This window comes from Galeopterus variegatus, unplaced genomic scaffold, assembly GCF_000696425.1.
Source record: "Galeopterus variegatus unplaced genomic scaffold, G_variegatus-3.0.2 Scaffold410, whole genome shotgun sequence".
NCBI lineage: Eukaryota > Metazoa > Chordata > Mammalia > Dermoptera > Cynocephalidae > Galeopterus > Galeopterus variegatus.
The window spans coordinates 653,433-671,421 of record NW_007726521.1 but is presented as its reverse complement, the minus strand read 5'-3'; the positions used below and the strand labels follow the sequence as shown (position 1 = coordinate 671,421).

The 17,989-nt window shown below is 40.1% G+C and overlaps 1 protein-coding gene and 1 pseudogene across 1 annotated transcript in view; both read right to left on the bottom strand.

Annotated features, from left to right (window-relative positions):
* Positions 1–292: 292 nt before the first annotated feature.
* The window catches only part of CTPS2 (CTP synthase 2), a 105,091-nt gene continuing 87,394 nt past the window's right edge, over positions 293–17,989 (bottom strand). Inside the window, exons 17-19 of the mRNA XM_008568448.1 lie at positions 17,185–17,329; positions 1,454–1,562; positions 293–513 (exon numbers count right to left, since the gene is read on the bottom strand). Coding sequence (XP_008566670.1) covers positions 1,493–1,562; positions 17,185–17,329 — 215 coding nt within the window. The 3' untranslated portion in view covers positions 293–513; positions 1,454–1,492. The remainder of the gene's footprint in view (positions 514–1,453; positions 1,563–17,184; positions 17,330–17,989) is intronic.
* LOC103587053 lies at positions 16,594–16,802 on the bottom strand (annotated as a pseudogene).

Genomic DNA, 17,989 nt, shown 5'->3' with positions numbered 1-17,989 from the left:
GAGCCCCTTAAACTTTGTGCTTCAGGCAAGGTTCTTACTTTCCACCACAAGTCTTGGACCTGTTAAATTTTACTTTTAACAGGAAATAGAGTGAGAAATTGAAATCGATCTTGGGCCACACACAAATCTGTGGTTGAGTTCCAGGCAACAGAATGACTCATTTGACTCAAAATTAGTTACAGCACATGCCCTGCCACCCTTCCCATACAACATGGCAAAGGCCCAGTTACCAGATCCTTCATCTTGGCATTGCTATACATTGAACAAAACAAGAACACACCTTCTCCCCAGGGAGGTTGCTGGGAAAAGTTTAATCAGCTACAGAAATTTCTAAGTATAAAAGGCCACCTCTGGAGGGAAAAGAAAACTACCCCTTTGGTTCTGGTTCATGGATGTATTATCAGATTCCCTTTGAGGCTTCACATCCCGTGTTTGGTGGAGAACAGGGCAATTCTGTAAGTGTGGTGATTTCTTCAGCTAGTTCCTTCATCTTGACTTCAATTACTTCAGAGACTGAAAGAAAAGAATATAAACATTAGCGACATCAGAAATTGCATAATACAAGTCTTTAAAATACCTCCATCTAACGTTTGCACCCTTGCTCCCAAAGGTCTCCATGCTTGAGGCAGACCTAAATAGACACAGCTCTGCTTCCTGCCTAATGAACACAAATACTCTGCCCTGTAGGGAAACATGAAGAGAGCTCGCACTAATGCAATGAACCCTTTACAAGTTTTCCAAAAGCTTCTGTCCGTACTAAAGAGCAGTGTATCCACTCAAGGCCTGCCATAACCCCTGTAATCCCAGGCGATATCTGCCTCTGAGCATAAATTCAATAAAGCTAGGCAGGCTGCAACCCTCTCTACTAATGCATAACAGAGCTGCCTCTGAACACCAAGCCTGTCTCTTGCATTTCCCTACAAAGAAATCAAATGCTATTTTATTTTATTCAAATCCAAGGAAATCTGCTTTTCTATCAGTGACCTAGACCAGGGGTCAGCAGACTGTCTTTATAAGTAAAGTTTTATTGGAACACAGCCACGCCCATTTATTTATGTATTGTTTAGGGCTACTTTCCCACTACAATGGCACAGTGGAGCAGTTGTGACAGAGACTGTATGGCCCACGAGTCTAAAATATTTCCTATCTGGCCTTACAGGAAAAGCTTGCCAACCCCTGGTGTAGACTACTCTAACCACTACAGCCTCCAGGTGTACATTTATAGGTGCACTTATACATGCATTCCTGGCCTCAGGTGCATTCCATTTTCCCCAAAGGCTAGCTCTTGACAGCACTGTGGGCTGTCACATCTGTCCTGCTAACTGTGTTAGTCAAACAGGAGCATCCCAAGGGTGCAGAGTCCTGCAAGACCAGTCCTGTAATTCTCCTTTCTGCACTGAAACGACAGCTTGTCTGTAAGACAGACAAACAACACTCGCAGACTCCACCTTACCTGTCAGGCAGTCCCATTACTCAGAGCCATGCATTTGTTTCAGCTCATTTCCAACTCAGCTATTCTTGGCTCTGAAAAGCTGTCATCACTGGAATCGCTGTATCTATCACTAGATCACAAGAGGAACTAATTTAGCAAGGTGTCAAAAAAAAAAACCCTGGACGATTATTCAATATTCAGTCCCAAATACATTCCATAATTAACTCCCACTCAGAGAAGATACTGAGGCACATTCTATTACCACTTTCTAGTTGCTACAGGAAAAGATTAGTCCAATCACACACCATGGCCTCCTCCTTTGCTCAGAGAAACCAATCACTTGCTTTCAAAATAAATTAGAAGTTACTTACTCAGAAAATTTTAAAAAGCATTTCATTGTAGATTGAAATTTATAATCTTCTGAAGAGCACTGATCATTTCTGAACTTCAACAAAAGCCTAGAAAGCAGATTGCTCTCCTGTCCCCCTTACCTAATGTTTGCTTTCTATTACAGGGGTTATATCAACAGAGTGATTTAAAATGACAGCCCGCATTGATGGACCCATTTATTTTCTGTGAATCTACTCTCGTCGCACAAGGACTTAAATCTTAGTCCATCTGAGGTTAGGAATCACTTAGTCCTATTCCCACTGCAAATGGGGATCATTTTTGCTTTGCTGTTTTTTTTGTTTGTTTTTGCACAGCTGGCTGGTATGGGGATCTGAACCCTTGATCTTGGAGTACAAGGCTGCGCTCCAACCAACTGAAGTAACTGGCCAGCCCTAGTCCTGTTCCCACTTATTTTAATTTGTTCTCAAATGCAATAGGATAGCATAAAATACTACCTGGATACTCAGAGCTTTTTGCTTTTCACCCTTCTGATCACAACTGTTTCCTTTGGCAATGAGTTAGTTCAGGACACACTACCCCAAAATACGGCACCTTGGTATACTGAATATTTTAAACTGAAGGAATTTCAGAGACAGCACGTGCAGGAAGATCTCTCCAACATTCCCCTGCCCTTCTTCCCTGAAGCAGGTCACAGGACTCTCATGTGAGATGTGAGAGGTGCTCTCCCAGAGGAAATGACCATCCTTATCTCTGAAGACACAGACACACAGAGAAGAGCAATCTGAACAAATAGGCCCTGCTAAGTTTCCCCCAGTTTATTACCATTAGATCATACTCTTTTTTGCCTTATCATATTTCTCTGTGACTCTCCATTCTACATCACACCTGCTATAAAAAACACTAGGGCTTACCTGTTCCTCCAGGTCTGCATTTCATTATGAAGGCTCCCGTGTCATGCAAAATTTATATTAAATAAGGTGGTATGATTTTCTCTTGTTAATCTTTTTTTTTTTTTTTTTTTGTCATAGGGGCTTCTGCTCCAAACGTAAGATGGGTAGAGGAAAAGAAATTTTTCCTCCCCTACAGCACATGAAAGGACTAGGAACAGTGAATGTGGCTGCATAGTTCTGATTACATTAGTCAAATGCCATCGTTCCTTTTCAGCTGCAGGCTGGCTTTTGCCTCTGAGTTTAAGAATCACAGCAGTTAACCATTATGGAGTTGCTGATCATCTTTGGTAAGCAAATTCCACAAAGAGCTTGAACTTGGTGGGCATCAGGACTGACATGCATGCTGGCTCAAGACCCAGAAAACACCCAGCAGGGCACATAAAAAATGTTAATATACTGTCTACACTAGCCTTGAAATCCTATCCACTTTAGATCATATTTTCATTATGACTTATAGATCAGCAGCATGAAAGTTTTCTGTTCCAACAAACATTCTCTTAAGGCCAAGGGTTTGAGAAATACTTTGCATGAGAACACGATTCTCTAATTAGAAATATATGGGATGCTCTAACTACCTTGAGTCACATGTAGTATTCCAGATAGGACCGATTGTTGACAAACATGTCACCATGTTGACTTGCATTAGAAATAACACCTCTGTGAGAGAGCTCTGCAGTTGTACTTTTTCTCTGAGCTGTGGACTCTGTATGAGGTTCCTCTTGCTTGATTCCAGATAAATCAACATATTGATCAGCTCCTCTAGATTTCTACTGATCTATGGGACACGACATTGCCAGTGTTTCATAGCCTTGGCCAAGCTTTTGCTGACTTGTAGCAGTAAAAGTCTGAATTCCAGAAAGGTTAAATTCTACTTTTTTTTAAAAAAGAGGAGAGGGCATAACTGGAGAAAGTCTATGCTGACAGGCTAGAAAACAAAGATTTTACTCTAAACGTATTGAGTGAGTATCAATAAATAAATAAAAACAGAAGACAATCTATGGTTTCTAGTTCACATGCTCACTCTCCTCCCTGACTTTTGGACAAAACAGCCCCAAAGTAGGCACTTTGGGAGGCACTATAATATGGAGAAGAGATAGAAGATTAAGAAGTGGCAGAAAAGACAATATATGATAGATAAATATGTAAAATAACATATCCTTAAACCCAGTCAAGTAGAAGATACCTCCTAGGTAGATTTTAGTTGAGGAAAATCACTTCTAGCGTTTCTAGCATTACATAGGAATAACTGAAGAACATTAAAAAAAAAAAAACTGGCCAAAAAGTAGATAGGTATCTTTATCCATGCACTTTCCCTATTCAAATGTAGAACCCTTCCTGGTTTTACGTAGCATTTCGTGTTATAGAATTAGCAAAGAAAGGGGATTTGGAAGTTGCATTCAACTCATCTGAAAAGAAACAAAAGTCAAGGGCATTCAAGTGACTGACTTATCTGGCACACAGCTCATTCGAGGTGGGGCCAGAATCCCCACCACACTAACCCAGACCCCAAGCTCAGGTCTAAGCTGTGCTGCAGTTGGGCAGCAGCAGGGCCCGCTGAGACATGTCCCCTAACACAAGTGGGAAAGGCCCAAGCGCTGAGGAAACTCCATTTCCTTAGGTGTCAAATTTTAGACCCACTTCCTTTCCCAACTCTAAGCCCAAGGAAAAGTAGGGTAGGCTCACATCCTCCCCCTCACATTCCTGATTATACTATTTATTAGCCACATACCTTTGGATAGCTCACTTGACTCCTGAGAGTCTAGAAAAAGTGGCAATAATACCTACGACCTCACCAAAATGTTATGAGGACCAAAAGAGAATGTATAAACTTGCTCTGAAAACTATTTAAAAATATAAGCTGTTGCTATTTATGGTAGTTACATATTCATACATGGTATCTCCCAAAAACATCATAGAAATATAAAGAACCAATAAAAACTGTTAAGTGCGTGACTTTTAGAATGGTTTCCTGCACCAGTGTAATTCCCTACCCGCATCATCAGGTGGACTTGGGTGGATCTGTTTCTGACCTAAGGGCTGTGTTTCCTATCTGATGGCTATCTGCCCCAGACTCTGCCAACACATCAAAATGGCACAAGCAGAGTCTATTTAACAAAGTGAAACTCTGCTTGAGTCTATTAATCTCCAAGGTTAATTACTGGGTTCACTCATTTTTTTTTTTCATATGTGTTCAGAGACTCGGGATAGGACAATAAAGTAAACCATGATACTCAAGGACAGAATTATCAAAATAAGCATTATTGCTAAACTTACTGATTAGGGCACTCATCTGCCAACCAAAAACAACTGCTAGAAATAAAATGTGGGTCATGATCTGAACACAGATCCCACACATGCAACAACACGTTAAGTGCCGTATATGACTTAGGGATTCATTTTTGTTTCACACAGAACAGACTTAAAAGAAGCTGTAAGTCATTATCTGATCATCTTTTCACTTAATTCAAGACATCTCAGCTCTATCTTAAGACCAACCTGTCTTTTTGAATAATCTCCATACACACACACACACACACGCACACATACACACACACACGCACGCATACACACACACACATGCATACACACACATGCACGCATACACACACGTGTGCGCATACACACACACGCACGCATACACACGCACGCACGCACACACACGCACGCACACATACACACACACGCACACACGCACACACAGACACAAGTTTCTCACTGGGAAGAATTATCAGCTATTAGAGTCTTGCATGTTAAGTTTTATGACGTGCCACTAAATACAGACAAGTTCATGTGTGTCTTGATACATTCAAGGAAGGGAAAGTTTTAAAACTGCACAGTCCAATATGGTAGCCACAGGCCACAGTAGCCATCTAAATCTAAATCAATTAAAATCAAATAAAATTTAAAATTCTATTCTTCACTTGCACTAGCCACATTTCAAGTGCTCAATAGTCATGTGTGGCTAGTGACTGCCGTATCTGATAGTGGAGATTACAGAACATGCCCATTACTGCAGGAAGTTCTTGTGATTTAAAAACAAATGAAAAGGGCCGGCCCGTGGCTCACTCGGGAGAGTGTGGTGCTGATAACACCGAGGCCCCGGGTTCGGATCCCATATAGGGATGGCCGGTTCGCTCACTGGCTGAGCGTGGTGCTGACAACACCAAGTCAAGGGTTAAGATCCCCTTACCGGTCATCTTTTTAAAAAAATAAAATAAAATAAAATAAAATAAAAATAAATAAATAAATAAATGAAAAACGATTTTTTAAAAAAGCAAACTACAATCACCATGCAAAGGTCCTTGTCATTTCTTCAGAAACGTTTTTTTAAAAGGTCTGCCTATCTACCATTAATTAAAATGACAGCAAATATCTTTCATGCATGCAAGTGCCTTGCAAATCACGGAAACTCTCTTTTATTTATTTACTTATTTTTTTTTTCTCTCTTTTAAAAAAATATTCCACAGAACTGTTTCTTGCAAGACAAAACCCATATCACTAGCGGCAACACACGGGAATCGCTCTCTTTACAACACTGGCTTGACTTACAAGACTGACCGCATGGTCTACAAGTGGTTTTTGACAAACAGATGGCTTGTCATAGTCAAGTCTGTTTGTCAAAGACTCCTGGTTCCTAATAAATTCCCAATACAAGAAAACATACATTCCAAGGCACCAGAGAAAGGGTATGGTAACACCTCATCTATCCCACCTTTTATGTTACCCCGAGGCAGCCGTTAAACCACTTTTCCATCAACAGAGAGAAGTGGTTGAAATTTTAAATTTGTAAATGGCATAGTTAGGATTCCCAGCATGCAAGAGTTCCTACAATACTTTATATCAAAATCCATTTCTTGTGAAAAAGCATGTTTTAAGGACACGTTGCCGTGCACACAGTTTTCCCCAAAGCATTGTTACTGCTGTATTTACTTCCTTCTCAAAGGGCCCCTGGAAGCCATAAAATATAAGAGCAATGGAATAAAAACTTAGTATGCTTTGAATGAGTTTTGCATTTCATAGTAAACAGCAGAATACAACCCAGGCAGGGCATTAAGAGCACAGTCGTCTGTATTACCAGTAACTGCGTTCCTGGTTGCCACAACATCATCAACGCTGCAGTGAACCAGGATCAATAAACAGCACCTTTTAACCGAAATTTAATCCCTAAGGGAAGGTGCACTCAAAGGTGGTTTATTGACCATAATTTACCAGAAAAAAATCTCAACGAATGGCACTGAAGTCAAACAATCACGGGGGGGGCGGGGGGGGGGCAGGGATTGTTTTAAAAGATGTTTAAAAGAAAGCAAAGAAGAATTGGGTTTTTTCCCCAGTTCACTTTTGCTTGAAGTGTAACACGGGGGAAAGCAGTATTTTGATAGCGGTTGAAAGTTTACAAAGCACTATCTCAACTATTTCTCACAGCAGCCCTAAGGACAAGGATCAGGAGGTTTAGGAGTAGTGACTTGCACAAAATTGCCCAGTAAGTGGCAGACCCAGAAGTCAAATCTACAGTATCCACTCTCCTTGTCCGTACAGTCCCTACAGAAAGAAAATATGTGCTCCATGAGTTGCAAGAACAGTCCCAGGCAACATTGACCACGCAAAAGACAAACAGCAAGGTAATTCCAAGTTGGAAACAGTGCTGGGAAATGAATAACAGATTCATGCAGGGGAAAAGAGTATCTGACTCTCTGAGTCAAAGAGATAAAGCAGAGCCACCCACCATGGGATAAATAGGCCTTTGAGGGAGAAATGCACACTCTGGGAACAACGGAGGGCCACCAGCCCCACACATGCCCACTGTGAGGATTCTGTGAACTAGCACCCTGACAGGATGTAGATGGGTATTCCCCTCTTGCGAAGCAATCAGCATGTATATCAAGAGCAAGAGGTAAAGGCATTAAAGCCCTCTGGGGAGTTCAGGGGACTGTAAGATGCTCCTATGGATTTGTACGCATTTTATCCTATAAGTTGAGGGAAGCCATTGAGGGTTTGAAACTCCAAAATAATATGGGAAGATCATTCTGACAACAGGATGGACTGGGAGGAGGAAAACCGGAGGCATAGAGACCAGTAGGGGCTTTGCAGGAGGCAAGAAATGAAGACATAATAATAGCATAATAGTGATGATAATAATTCCCATTTAAGTTCCTACCACAGACCAGGTATTATACTGAGTGCTTTGCATTTAGCATGAAACTTAATCTTCCGTACTACTGTGTAAAGGGGGACTATTATCATCTCCTTCTTATAAGAAACTGATGCACAGAAGAAGGAGGTCACAGCCAGCTGGGAAATAAGAGCCAGGTTGAACTGGGCAAGTCCTGACTCCAGAACCTGTGTTCCAAAAGCCCCGGCTACACCCCCTTGCAGCAAGGCAGAAACTACAGGGGAGATGGGGTGTACTCCAACGACAGCAATCTCCAGGACCTGCTGACTCTGAGTGATGGGGAATGAGGGAGGAGGAATCTGAGCTTACTCAACAGAGTCCAGCCAGGTCACACAGTGTGGACGATGGTACCACTCCAGGAAGATGTTTATCCTCACATGAGATAATCCTGTCAGCCTGGCATGCAAGGGTGCGACCATGAAAGAGAGAACAAGCTCTAATGCCAGCATTTCCCACAGTGCTGAGACTGTGCGCTTGCAGGTCTGTGTCTTTTCCTAGATGGGGGTCTGTGGCTGAAGACCCCTAGAAGAAAGTCTATGGATGGGGGGCATTGAGGGTATGAAGGCCAGGACACTACACTCAAATGGTTATCTTTGCACAGTTTTCCAGGAAGTGGGTCCACGGCTTTTACCACAATCTCAGAAGGTCGTGTCATCCCCCAAATTTAGAGAACTGTTATGCTACCTGATGAGTCCCTCAGGACAGGGAATGCGTTCTTTGTTTTTCATCCAAACTCTTGACCATTCAACACCATGCTCTAACCAACTGAGCTAACCAGCCAGCTCTGGGAATGCGTTCCAGTTCAACCAGTCTTGATTCTCCAGCACCCAGCACAGTGGCTAGGATAGGATAACCTTTAATACACGTGGTGTGTTGGGTGAAGGCTGAAATATAGAGCCATTAAGTATGAACATCATACAACTTGGAAAAATGCATACAAGATATTAAGTTCAAATACAGGCTTCTGCAATTAGTAAAGTTTCTGTAATTAATAAAGAATCTACGGGCCGGCCCGTGGCTCACTCGGGAGAGTGTGGTGCTGATAACACTAAGGCCATGGGTTCGGATCCCATATAGGGATGACCGGTTCGCTCACTGGCTGGGCGTGGTGCTGACAACACCAAGTCAAGGGTTAAGATCCCCTTACCGGTCATCTTTTAAAAAAAAAAAAGAATCTACAGTGACACTTTGAGAACACATAAATACCCTGTTTCCCACAACTTTTACCCAGTAGTTTGGGCATCCTCTGATGATCCTCATTTGAATCAGTTATTGCATCAGAGGTTGCTTCCACATTTTTAACTGGCCTTTTCTTTTTTTACTTTTATATTTTCTGAGTATCATTATGGACTCGTGGAATTTCAAAACATGTCACGTATTACACTGTCATTGTTCTTTTTGATGTTCAAATTGTTCAAAATAAGGCCAAGAGGAGCCCTTTCAAGCTGGCTTCTTTGACCTTGTAAAACACATACCCCATTCATTTTTAACCATCCCTTGCTTTAAATACAGCAAGATGTTCCAGGCTCATCTTGTACCTTCCCTGCCCCAGCCCTGGAATCAACTATTTCTTCCAGGAGCCCTAGTTCATTTCAGTGGGGGATGGTATTTTAGAAACCAAAATGGAGAAAAACATTCCTTTGCAAAGGAGGTCTCCAAACAGTCACTACCTTAACCAGGTGATGCACTTAGCATCACCCACAGTGGGACCACCTGGTCTTAGGTGCCTCCTAATGAACTATTTTTTAAACATTTTAACCTGATTCTAATCATGAGAAAACAATCAGATGACTGCAGATTCTGGTTATTTCTACAAGGCAATTGTCCTGGACTCTCTATGAAAGTCAATGTTATAAAAACTTAAAAATGACAAGGTGATTGATCTAGATTAAAAGATACTAAGGAAACATACCAAATAAACTTTGAATGGCTCACTGATTAAATTTTTTTTATTTTAAAAAAAGTTAAAAAGCTATTTGAGGTTAAATGGAGAAATTTAAATACAGACTGGATATCAGATAATGTCATTGAATTAATGTTAATTTTCCTAGGTGTGATGATATTGCAGTTATACTAGTAAATGTCTTTAACTTTAGGAAATGCATCGTAAGGTACTTAGCTGTGAAATACTATAATGTTTGGAATTTCCTTATAAGTGGCTCAGAAATAAGTCTCTATACACCGAGGGGATTGGGGAAACAAATGTGGTAAAATAGCAACAATTGATGAATCTAGGCAAAGGGTACACAAGTGTTCACTGTACTATTCTTTCATTTTTTTCTGCAGGTTTGAAAGTTTTCAAAATAAAAGAGTTGGGGGGATATACATATATACTCACTGTTATGATTACAACCACAAAAAGAGTCAAATGTAGGTATAGAATAAAGACTGAAAGGAAATATTCAGAAATGAGCACAGTGACTATGTTAGGCGAGTGGGTTTATGGGTACTTTTTTTTCCCCAAATTTTCTATAATGCTACATCCATATAGAAGTCAACAGAAAACAAAATCTTTCCAGGCTGGAAGCCAGCATGTTACTTAGAAGGAAAACCCCAATAGTCGAAAGAGAGGCCAGAGACAATGGTGAATAAAAAGGGATCCTTCTCTCCCTGACTGCTGCCAGGATTCAAAGATAAAAGCATAGAGGGAAGGGTAAGTGCAAAGGAGAGAATGGACTTAGATCCTAGGAGCACACGAAGGCATCAGGAAATGGAAGAAACTGGCTCCAGGAATGTACTTCCTTTAAGGACCCTGTCATTATGAAGTAATTTAAACTTCTGGGTTTGGTCTTAAACAGTCAAGCAAATACAGCAAAATCACTGAGCACCTTCCCTCCTGTTGTTTTTGCACCACCCTGCCTCCTGTTTTGCTACAAAATGATGATTTCTCTGCACAATAGATATTAAATGTTGGGTGGAGACATGGAATCTAAGCTCCTAAACGTAGACTAAAATGCTACTTAAATATCTTAAGATTCGGGTTCTATACTTCAAAAACATGTTTCCCCACAGTGCTGCATTTCTGTGAACTACAGACTGAACCCCATTGAAGCTCTTGCTTTCTGACATAGAACGAGCACTATCTAAGCAACAGAGTTTTACTGTGTCCTGACAAACGTGCATGGTAAATGCCAGCATTACAAAAGCTGGAAGTTGTCCAAAACTTGGTGTACAGTGATTGCTCCGAAGAGCCTTGCAGGGCAGCCACAGACACACATGTGCTGAAAAATAACCTATGAACTTTACACTGCAATCCCTTTTGTTGCTTAAAAACGGTATTCTGGACAGAGATTGTGTCCTTTGTTTCTAGATAATAAAGAACCCACAATTACAGGCACCTTTGTGTATTCTATTTAGCGTAATAAGTCTCCTAAAATTTTTTTCTTACAATTACATGAAGCAATCTCATTTAATTACACTATACGTCAGCAGGATCATACAAATTTGTGGTTACCTTTTATACATGGGACAAATTATGTTTAGAAACCAGAGGAGAGATAATCAGCAAAGAATTACAATGATGCATTTCATGGACCACATTTTCCCATAAGACTTGCAAGCACACAGGTCTTCCAGAGGATTTATTTACTCTAAAAATAGTTTATTAGACTTGTGCAAAAAAGAGTTAATAGACCTGAAGCTGCTGTTTTTAGAAGGGGCTGCCTGCAGGGTTTTTAGCCTGCCTGCAGGGTTGGTCCTTGGCTGGTGTCTGAGAACAAGGCTTTTGGGATGTGTGATCTGTTACTAACTGATAAGGTCATTTCACGGGACTGAGGCTGTTTGTACAAACAATGTGATTTATGGTGAGCCACTGCTTTCGTTCTGGGAGTCTGGAATTTTGATACGTGCTAAGCAGAGAGTGCCTATGTGACCAGGCCAGTAAAACCCCTCAAGTCTGAGTCTCAAACAGGCTCACACATGTGCTGTTGCATTTCCGTTGCTGGAAGGGGGGAGTTCTACATCACAGGAGAGAGCGAGTGTAGGAAACCTGCAGCTGGATTTCTCCAGACCCCACTTACATCCTTTCCCTTACTGATCCCACTGTGCATGTTACTGTATCACTGTAATAAATATTCACTGTGAGTACAACTATATTCTGATTCCTTCTAGTGAATCACTGAATATGTGGGGGGTCTTGGGGTACCCCCAAAACAAGACTTTTAGGTTTGATTTTGTAGTACTTTGAGTAGCTCATAAAAACCTAAAAAATAAGTATCAAAATATTACTCTGTACCCATAAATATGTATATGTCAATTTAATAAATAAATAAATAAATTTAAAAACCTAAAAAGTACTACCTTAAAACTATTATGCCCTTGAACAGACCACAACAAGTTTAAAACCAAGTGGAATTGGTCCTCATAACTGATTGTCCTTCTGTTGATAATGGAGTAGCTGAAAATTTAGCTCACCAGCTGCTCTAAATCCCAGAATATTATTATTATTGCAACTTTCCAGGCACTGAAAGATAAATGTTCTCTACTGCACAGGATGCAGTGGTTACAGCTCAGGTGTACTTACTCAAAGCCAGGGATGTTTACACTCCTTGCTTTAAAGACATTGGCTGTGTGTGTGCCATACAGTTGAATATCATCAGAGCAAACTTCTGAGAAAGAAGTCATTGTTCTAGTGTCCATATTCCTTGTCACATTTGTTTGGGGTTGATTACGAGCAGTAATCTTATTTGACAGAAATACAACCCCAAGTCAATGTACATTAGAGCCTGGCCATCAAAGTACTCATTTGCTTTTCAAAGCTCACTAATCCCATAGAGCTGGGCAGAGCGGAGTTAAATTGCAAAATGCCTCTGGAATCCTGGTGTCTGTCACTGGAATAACTCATAGTCACCATTCTTAATTGGAAAGCCCCTTGCAAGGTGTCAGGATTAGACTAGACTATACCCATTCTCCCCTGCTACCTGCATTTATTACTTTCATGGGTAATAAGCAACCCCTGTATGTTAGAAAGCCAGGGAGACAAAGACAAATAAGATGCTGGCTGCCCCCAAGGAATGCATCAGTTTGTGGTTGATAAATAGGAATTTGCTCGCTACCATGGATGCCTACTAGTCAGCTGTAATTCCAATACCAGCATCAGAGTTTTGTGAAGAGGTCTTTCCTTCTCTCCAACATATACTGTTGTACTTTACTCAGGAGTTGCTAGCAAGCAGTCACTTTGCTCAGAAACTGCCAGAGAGCTTTACCTAGAGACCACCAGCCTCCATGCAGGAATCAGCAGGCCATCCAGCACACAAGCAGGCAATCCACACACACCAGACAACATGCATATATTATTACTTGATACTTGCAAACAGCCAGATAGTTATGAGCGAATCATTTCTTGTAGCCATCTGACTTGCTCCACTGTCACCCTCCTTTCACAAGGGAGAACCTGAAATAATGGAGACTATACAGTGGCTGCGAAGGGTCACAGGGACCCTTCGACATTGGACCACATTGGAATTCCTAATCTGCTATGTAAGCCGTGTAGCCTCAGATCACAGGAAGCTCTTCTTCATATGAAATCTCTTATGCAGAATCATGGCACATGAGCCAGATACAGTGGAGCTGCTCAAGGGAAGAAGGAAAGAGCCGGGAGCCCCCTCAGCCTACTCCTCATGGCATCCCAGACTCCGGCTCTGCAGGCATAGTTGGAAAGCCAGTGCACTGGTTTGAGATTGCAAGGAGTGATCGTTAATTCAGTAAGACACCTGACATGAAAAATATGTAAAGCTGTTCCCATATGAACACATGGGTAAAGGAAATGCTAGACAGCTGGGTCTTCTCCTAGCAGGTAATGCCACTAATAAGCAGGCTTGTGTAACACAAGCACATACATATGCTCCATGCACAAATCCGGGCAGCCCTCAACTGCAATACTGCGAGGGTTGTTTGCTAGGATCCCCTTTGTTAGGATTTTCACTGAAATTTCATTACATTTAAATATTAGTTTGGGGAAAACTTATCCTTACTGCTTCTCATCCAAGAATATTGTATATGATAACATTTTGGGGGGTTCCCCTTTACCCTCCTGGGGCTCCCCCAATCTATAATAACTTTATTTATTTATTCTTAACCCTTGACTTGGTGTTGTCAGCACCACGCTCTCCCAAGTGAGCGAACCGGCCATCCCTATATAGGGATCCGAACCCATGGCCTTCGTGTTATCAACACCACGCTCTCCCAAGTGAGCCATGGGCCAGCCCCTATAATAACTTTAAATGTGGAGAGAAGATGCCAGAATATCATAGACTTAGGTAGGGTAGTTACCACAATAACCAGATATATGTTGTTTTCCCCAAACTAATATTTAAATGTAATGAAATTTCAGTGAAAATCACTAAGGAATTTTTTATTCAAACCTGACTTAAAAATCATTGTATAAGGGCCAGCCTGTGGCTCACTCGGGAGAGTGTGGTACTATTAACACCAAGGCCACGGGGGTTCGGATCCCTATGTAGGGGTGGCTGGTTGGCTCACTTGGAGAGCGTGGTGCTGACAACACCAAGTCAAGGGTTACGATCCCCTTACTGGTCACCTTTTAAAATACATAAATACATAAATAAATAAATAAATAAAAATCATTGTATAGTTCACCTGGAAGAACAGCAAAATAAATTTAAAAATTTAATAATAATGGGAGCTGGGTAGATAAGGTCTTAATTTATAATGATGCTATGATAATGAAAAGGGTGGTAAAGGTTCAGGTATAAGAGATGAAATCATCAATGGAATAAAATAGAAATCCCTAAAACAAATCCAAATTACTCAACTTACTAGCAATTTGGCGGAGGAGAGGGGGAGTCAGATCACTACCTCACACACTTCACTGAAAATAAAGTCCATATAGATTATAGATTTAAAGTATAAAACTGAAAGCATAAAAGTGCTAGAGGGAAACATAATGGGTTATTACTTACATAATATTTCCATGGGGAAAGACATTAGGCATTATACTAAAGGCAGAATCCTTAAAAGTAAAAGATTTGACTACATAAATTTAAAGTCCTTATCTAAAATTCTCTAAGCAGAATAAAAGCTACCATTAACAGCTTAGAAGAAAAGCAAAGTCACTTTCAAAAAATATTTGCAACCTAACAAAAGACTAATGTCCTTTATATATAAAGAGCTTACCAGTCAGTAAGGAATAGTATGCCATGGCAAAAGGAAAAAAAGGGTAAAGAATATAAACAGGCTATTCATAAAACAAAAACCAATAAACATTTAAAATATTCACATATAGTAATTGAAGAATCAACAAAAGAAAATCCCATTCTTCACTTTTCAAAATGACAAGTATCTTTTTTTTTTCTGTTAATCCCAACCATTTATTTGAGCAAAATAAGGCTTAATGGCTTACAGCCTCTCCCACTCTATAATGCTTACAAAGGAAAACTTCTAGTCAAGTTATGAATTTATAAATTTCTTATCTATGATTAACTTATGGTAAGATGAAAACTCTGTGGCACAAAGCTAACGGTCTTTCAACAAATACAAATTAAGAGCATAATTTAACAATTTGGGAACACCTAGTTATCAATGCATTCAGATTTAGACAGGATAGCTTTATTTTTTTATTTTTATTTTTTTTAAAAAGATGACCAGTAAGGGGATCTTAACCCTTGACCTGGTGTTGTCAGCACCACGCTCAGCCAGTGAGCGAACCGGCCATCTCTATATAGGATCCAAACCCGGGGCCTTGGTGTTATCAGCACCGCACTCTCCCAAGTGAGCCACGGGCTGGCCCCAGGATAGCTTTATTTTTGAGTAATCATATCCCTAAAAATAACCTTCTGTTTTTTATTTACATGTCTCACCATCACAGTTTGTACAGCGCCAAAGCAAATCCTATTAGAATGATGAGCTCTCATCTGCTAGATACAGATATTACCCTGCTTAGGACCTCATTACCATAATTGTATTTTAGGTGTTAACCTAAGTGGTCCCTTTCGGGAAGCTATCTATACAATAATCAAGAACATAAAATAGAACTTCGAAGGAACAAAGATTGGCTTCTTATAATTACATGATGAAAAAAATTCAGAAATGAACATTTCTGTTTTAAAATAAAATGAATTACAATTAGTATTTTATGTTTTCTTTTGCAACTTCAACCAGCTATTACTTATAAAATAAAAATAATACTTTCATAAACATTAAAGCCTATCATATAAAATTGGTAGCAATAATATCTTCTTTCTTAGTCTCCTTATGTAAATTATCAGTGAACCAATTATTTTCTCTATTCTGCAAAGCCAAATTGTCAATGCAATTGATTTCAGATTTGGCATTTTTTTTTTAAATCACTCAAATACATACAAAGGTTATGCTTTTGGAGAATTATAGGAGCATGAGAGAAAAATTTTTAAGTTATTGCTCTTTCTACCACTAGAGAGTTCTAAGACATTAAGAAGTATTTTTTTTAACCAATGTAAGAATAGTAATGTGCAGAAAAGATGAAAGATTTTTGTTATACAGGGAAATCATTGTGCTGATTCAGACCAGAATCATTTGTGAATTTACATTATGTAAATTTCTTTTTCTTTATATGCTTTTCTTAAAGAGAAACCAGGAAGAAGAGAATCCTATGAAACTAATAAACCATCCAAGGTGCTTTCAAATGACTTGTTTTTGTACAGAAACTTCTGAGCAATCACACTATTAACATAATGAAGTTCTTTTGGGTGGTTGGGCATCTTTCCTTCACTCCTCCTCTTCTTCTGGCAGACCTGGTGAACTTAGCTAGACAGATCTCAGGGGAAGGGCACTCGTGAATGGAGAGGCCTACATCTCCTCTGAATTTTCTTCTCATGGCCAAATTAGCTGGTCTCCGTCCATGGATAAGGAGAAGATTCATCATAAAAATAAAAAATACTTAAAAGAATTGTTGAAATTTCATTTTTTCTGCCACACAAAACTGGAGCAATAGTTCTCAAAGTAAACCAAATGGTCTGTGAATAGTCTGTGCAGTATCTGTGTGGCTCTCCTCACATTCTAATGACAAACCTCAAAAAACTGCCAGCTGCATTTTCCAGAAAGGTTAATGATCACATTGGACAGGATTAAAAGTTTCTTAAATAATACCCAACATCAGCAGCAGGATTTGGACTGCTGACATATTACTGCTGTAGGTGTGATTCAATTATTTTCATTAAGATAAAAAAATTGTGTTTAAGAGAAAAAAATGAATGACTTAAAAAACAATCTATAAGGATATTAGAAACCTAAGATGTTAATACCTGTGTATCTTGGGTCATTGCTAGGAGCAGTAAGCTCCTTACCTGGCAGACAGTTTGCATCCCTGTAGCAGGTAAGCATTCAGATTTCCAGTTGCCGCAAGTAACAGCCCCAGGTATGGAGGGGAAGGCTTCATCGGCCTAGAAGAAAACTCGGGATGGAATTGGACACCAACAAAATAGGGATGATCTGAAATGAGAACAGCCATGACGCGATTGAAGCAGACAAACATGAGAACTGCTTTCAAGTTCTTCTTATCTTTGAATAAGAAAACATAAAATGGTAAGACGATTATTTAATTTGTTATCATCATAGTCAGTTGCTTTCATGATCCATTTCTGAGTAGAATTCCAAATTGCAAAATTCACCTCACTCAGTAAAAGACACAAATTTTTGTTTGTGGAAAGTGTTAAAGTGAGCCTTCTGAAGGTCCTTCATGGACTTCAGACTGCTATATTTCCTTGGTGTCCCTCAGACTTTAGGATAACCCTGGGTCATTCATTCTCTTAGATGGCTTCAGGCCATTTCCTACAAGGTCTTGTCCTCTCCCAGAGAAGGGTCTCCTGGGACAAACCAACACAATGCTGACCCAGTGTACTGGGAATTCCCAGTCCCTGGGAATGCAGCAAGGACAACTACTTTTCTAGTCACAGCTTCACATTGGATATTAATCCATAAAACCAGACTGGTGCTCATATTTCAGCCTATGCCAACTTATCCCTTGCAATGAAGAGTCTCTGTGTGATAAAAGGATGGCCTTTCAACCCATTAATGGTGGTGATGGCTTGAGGCAGCAAGAGTTCAAGTTATTTTTTTCTTCCATATGCTTTTCTGTATTGTGTGAACCTT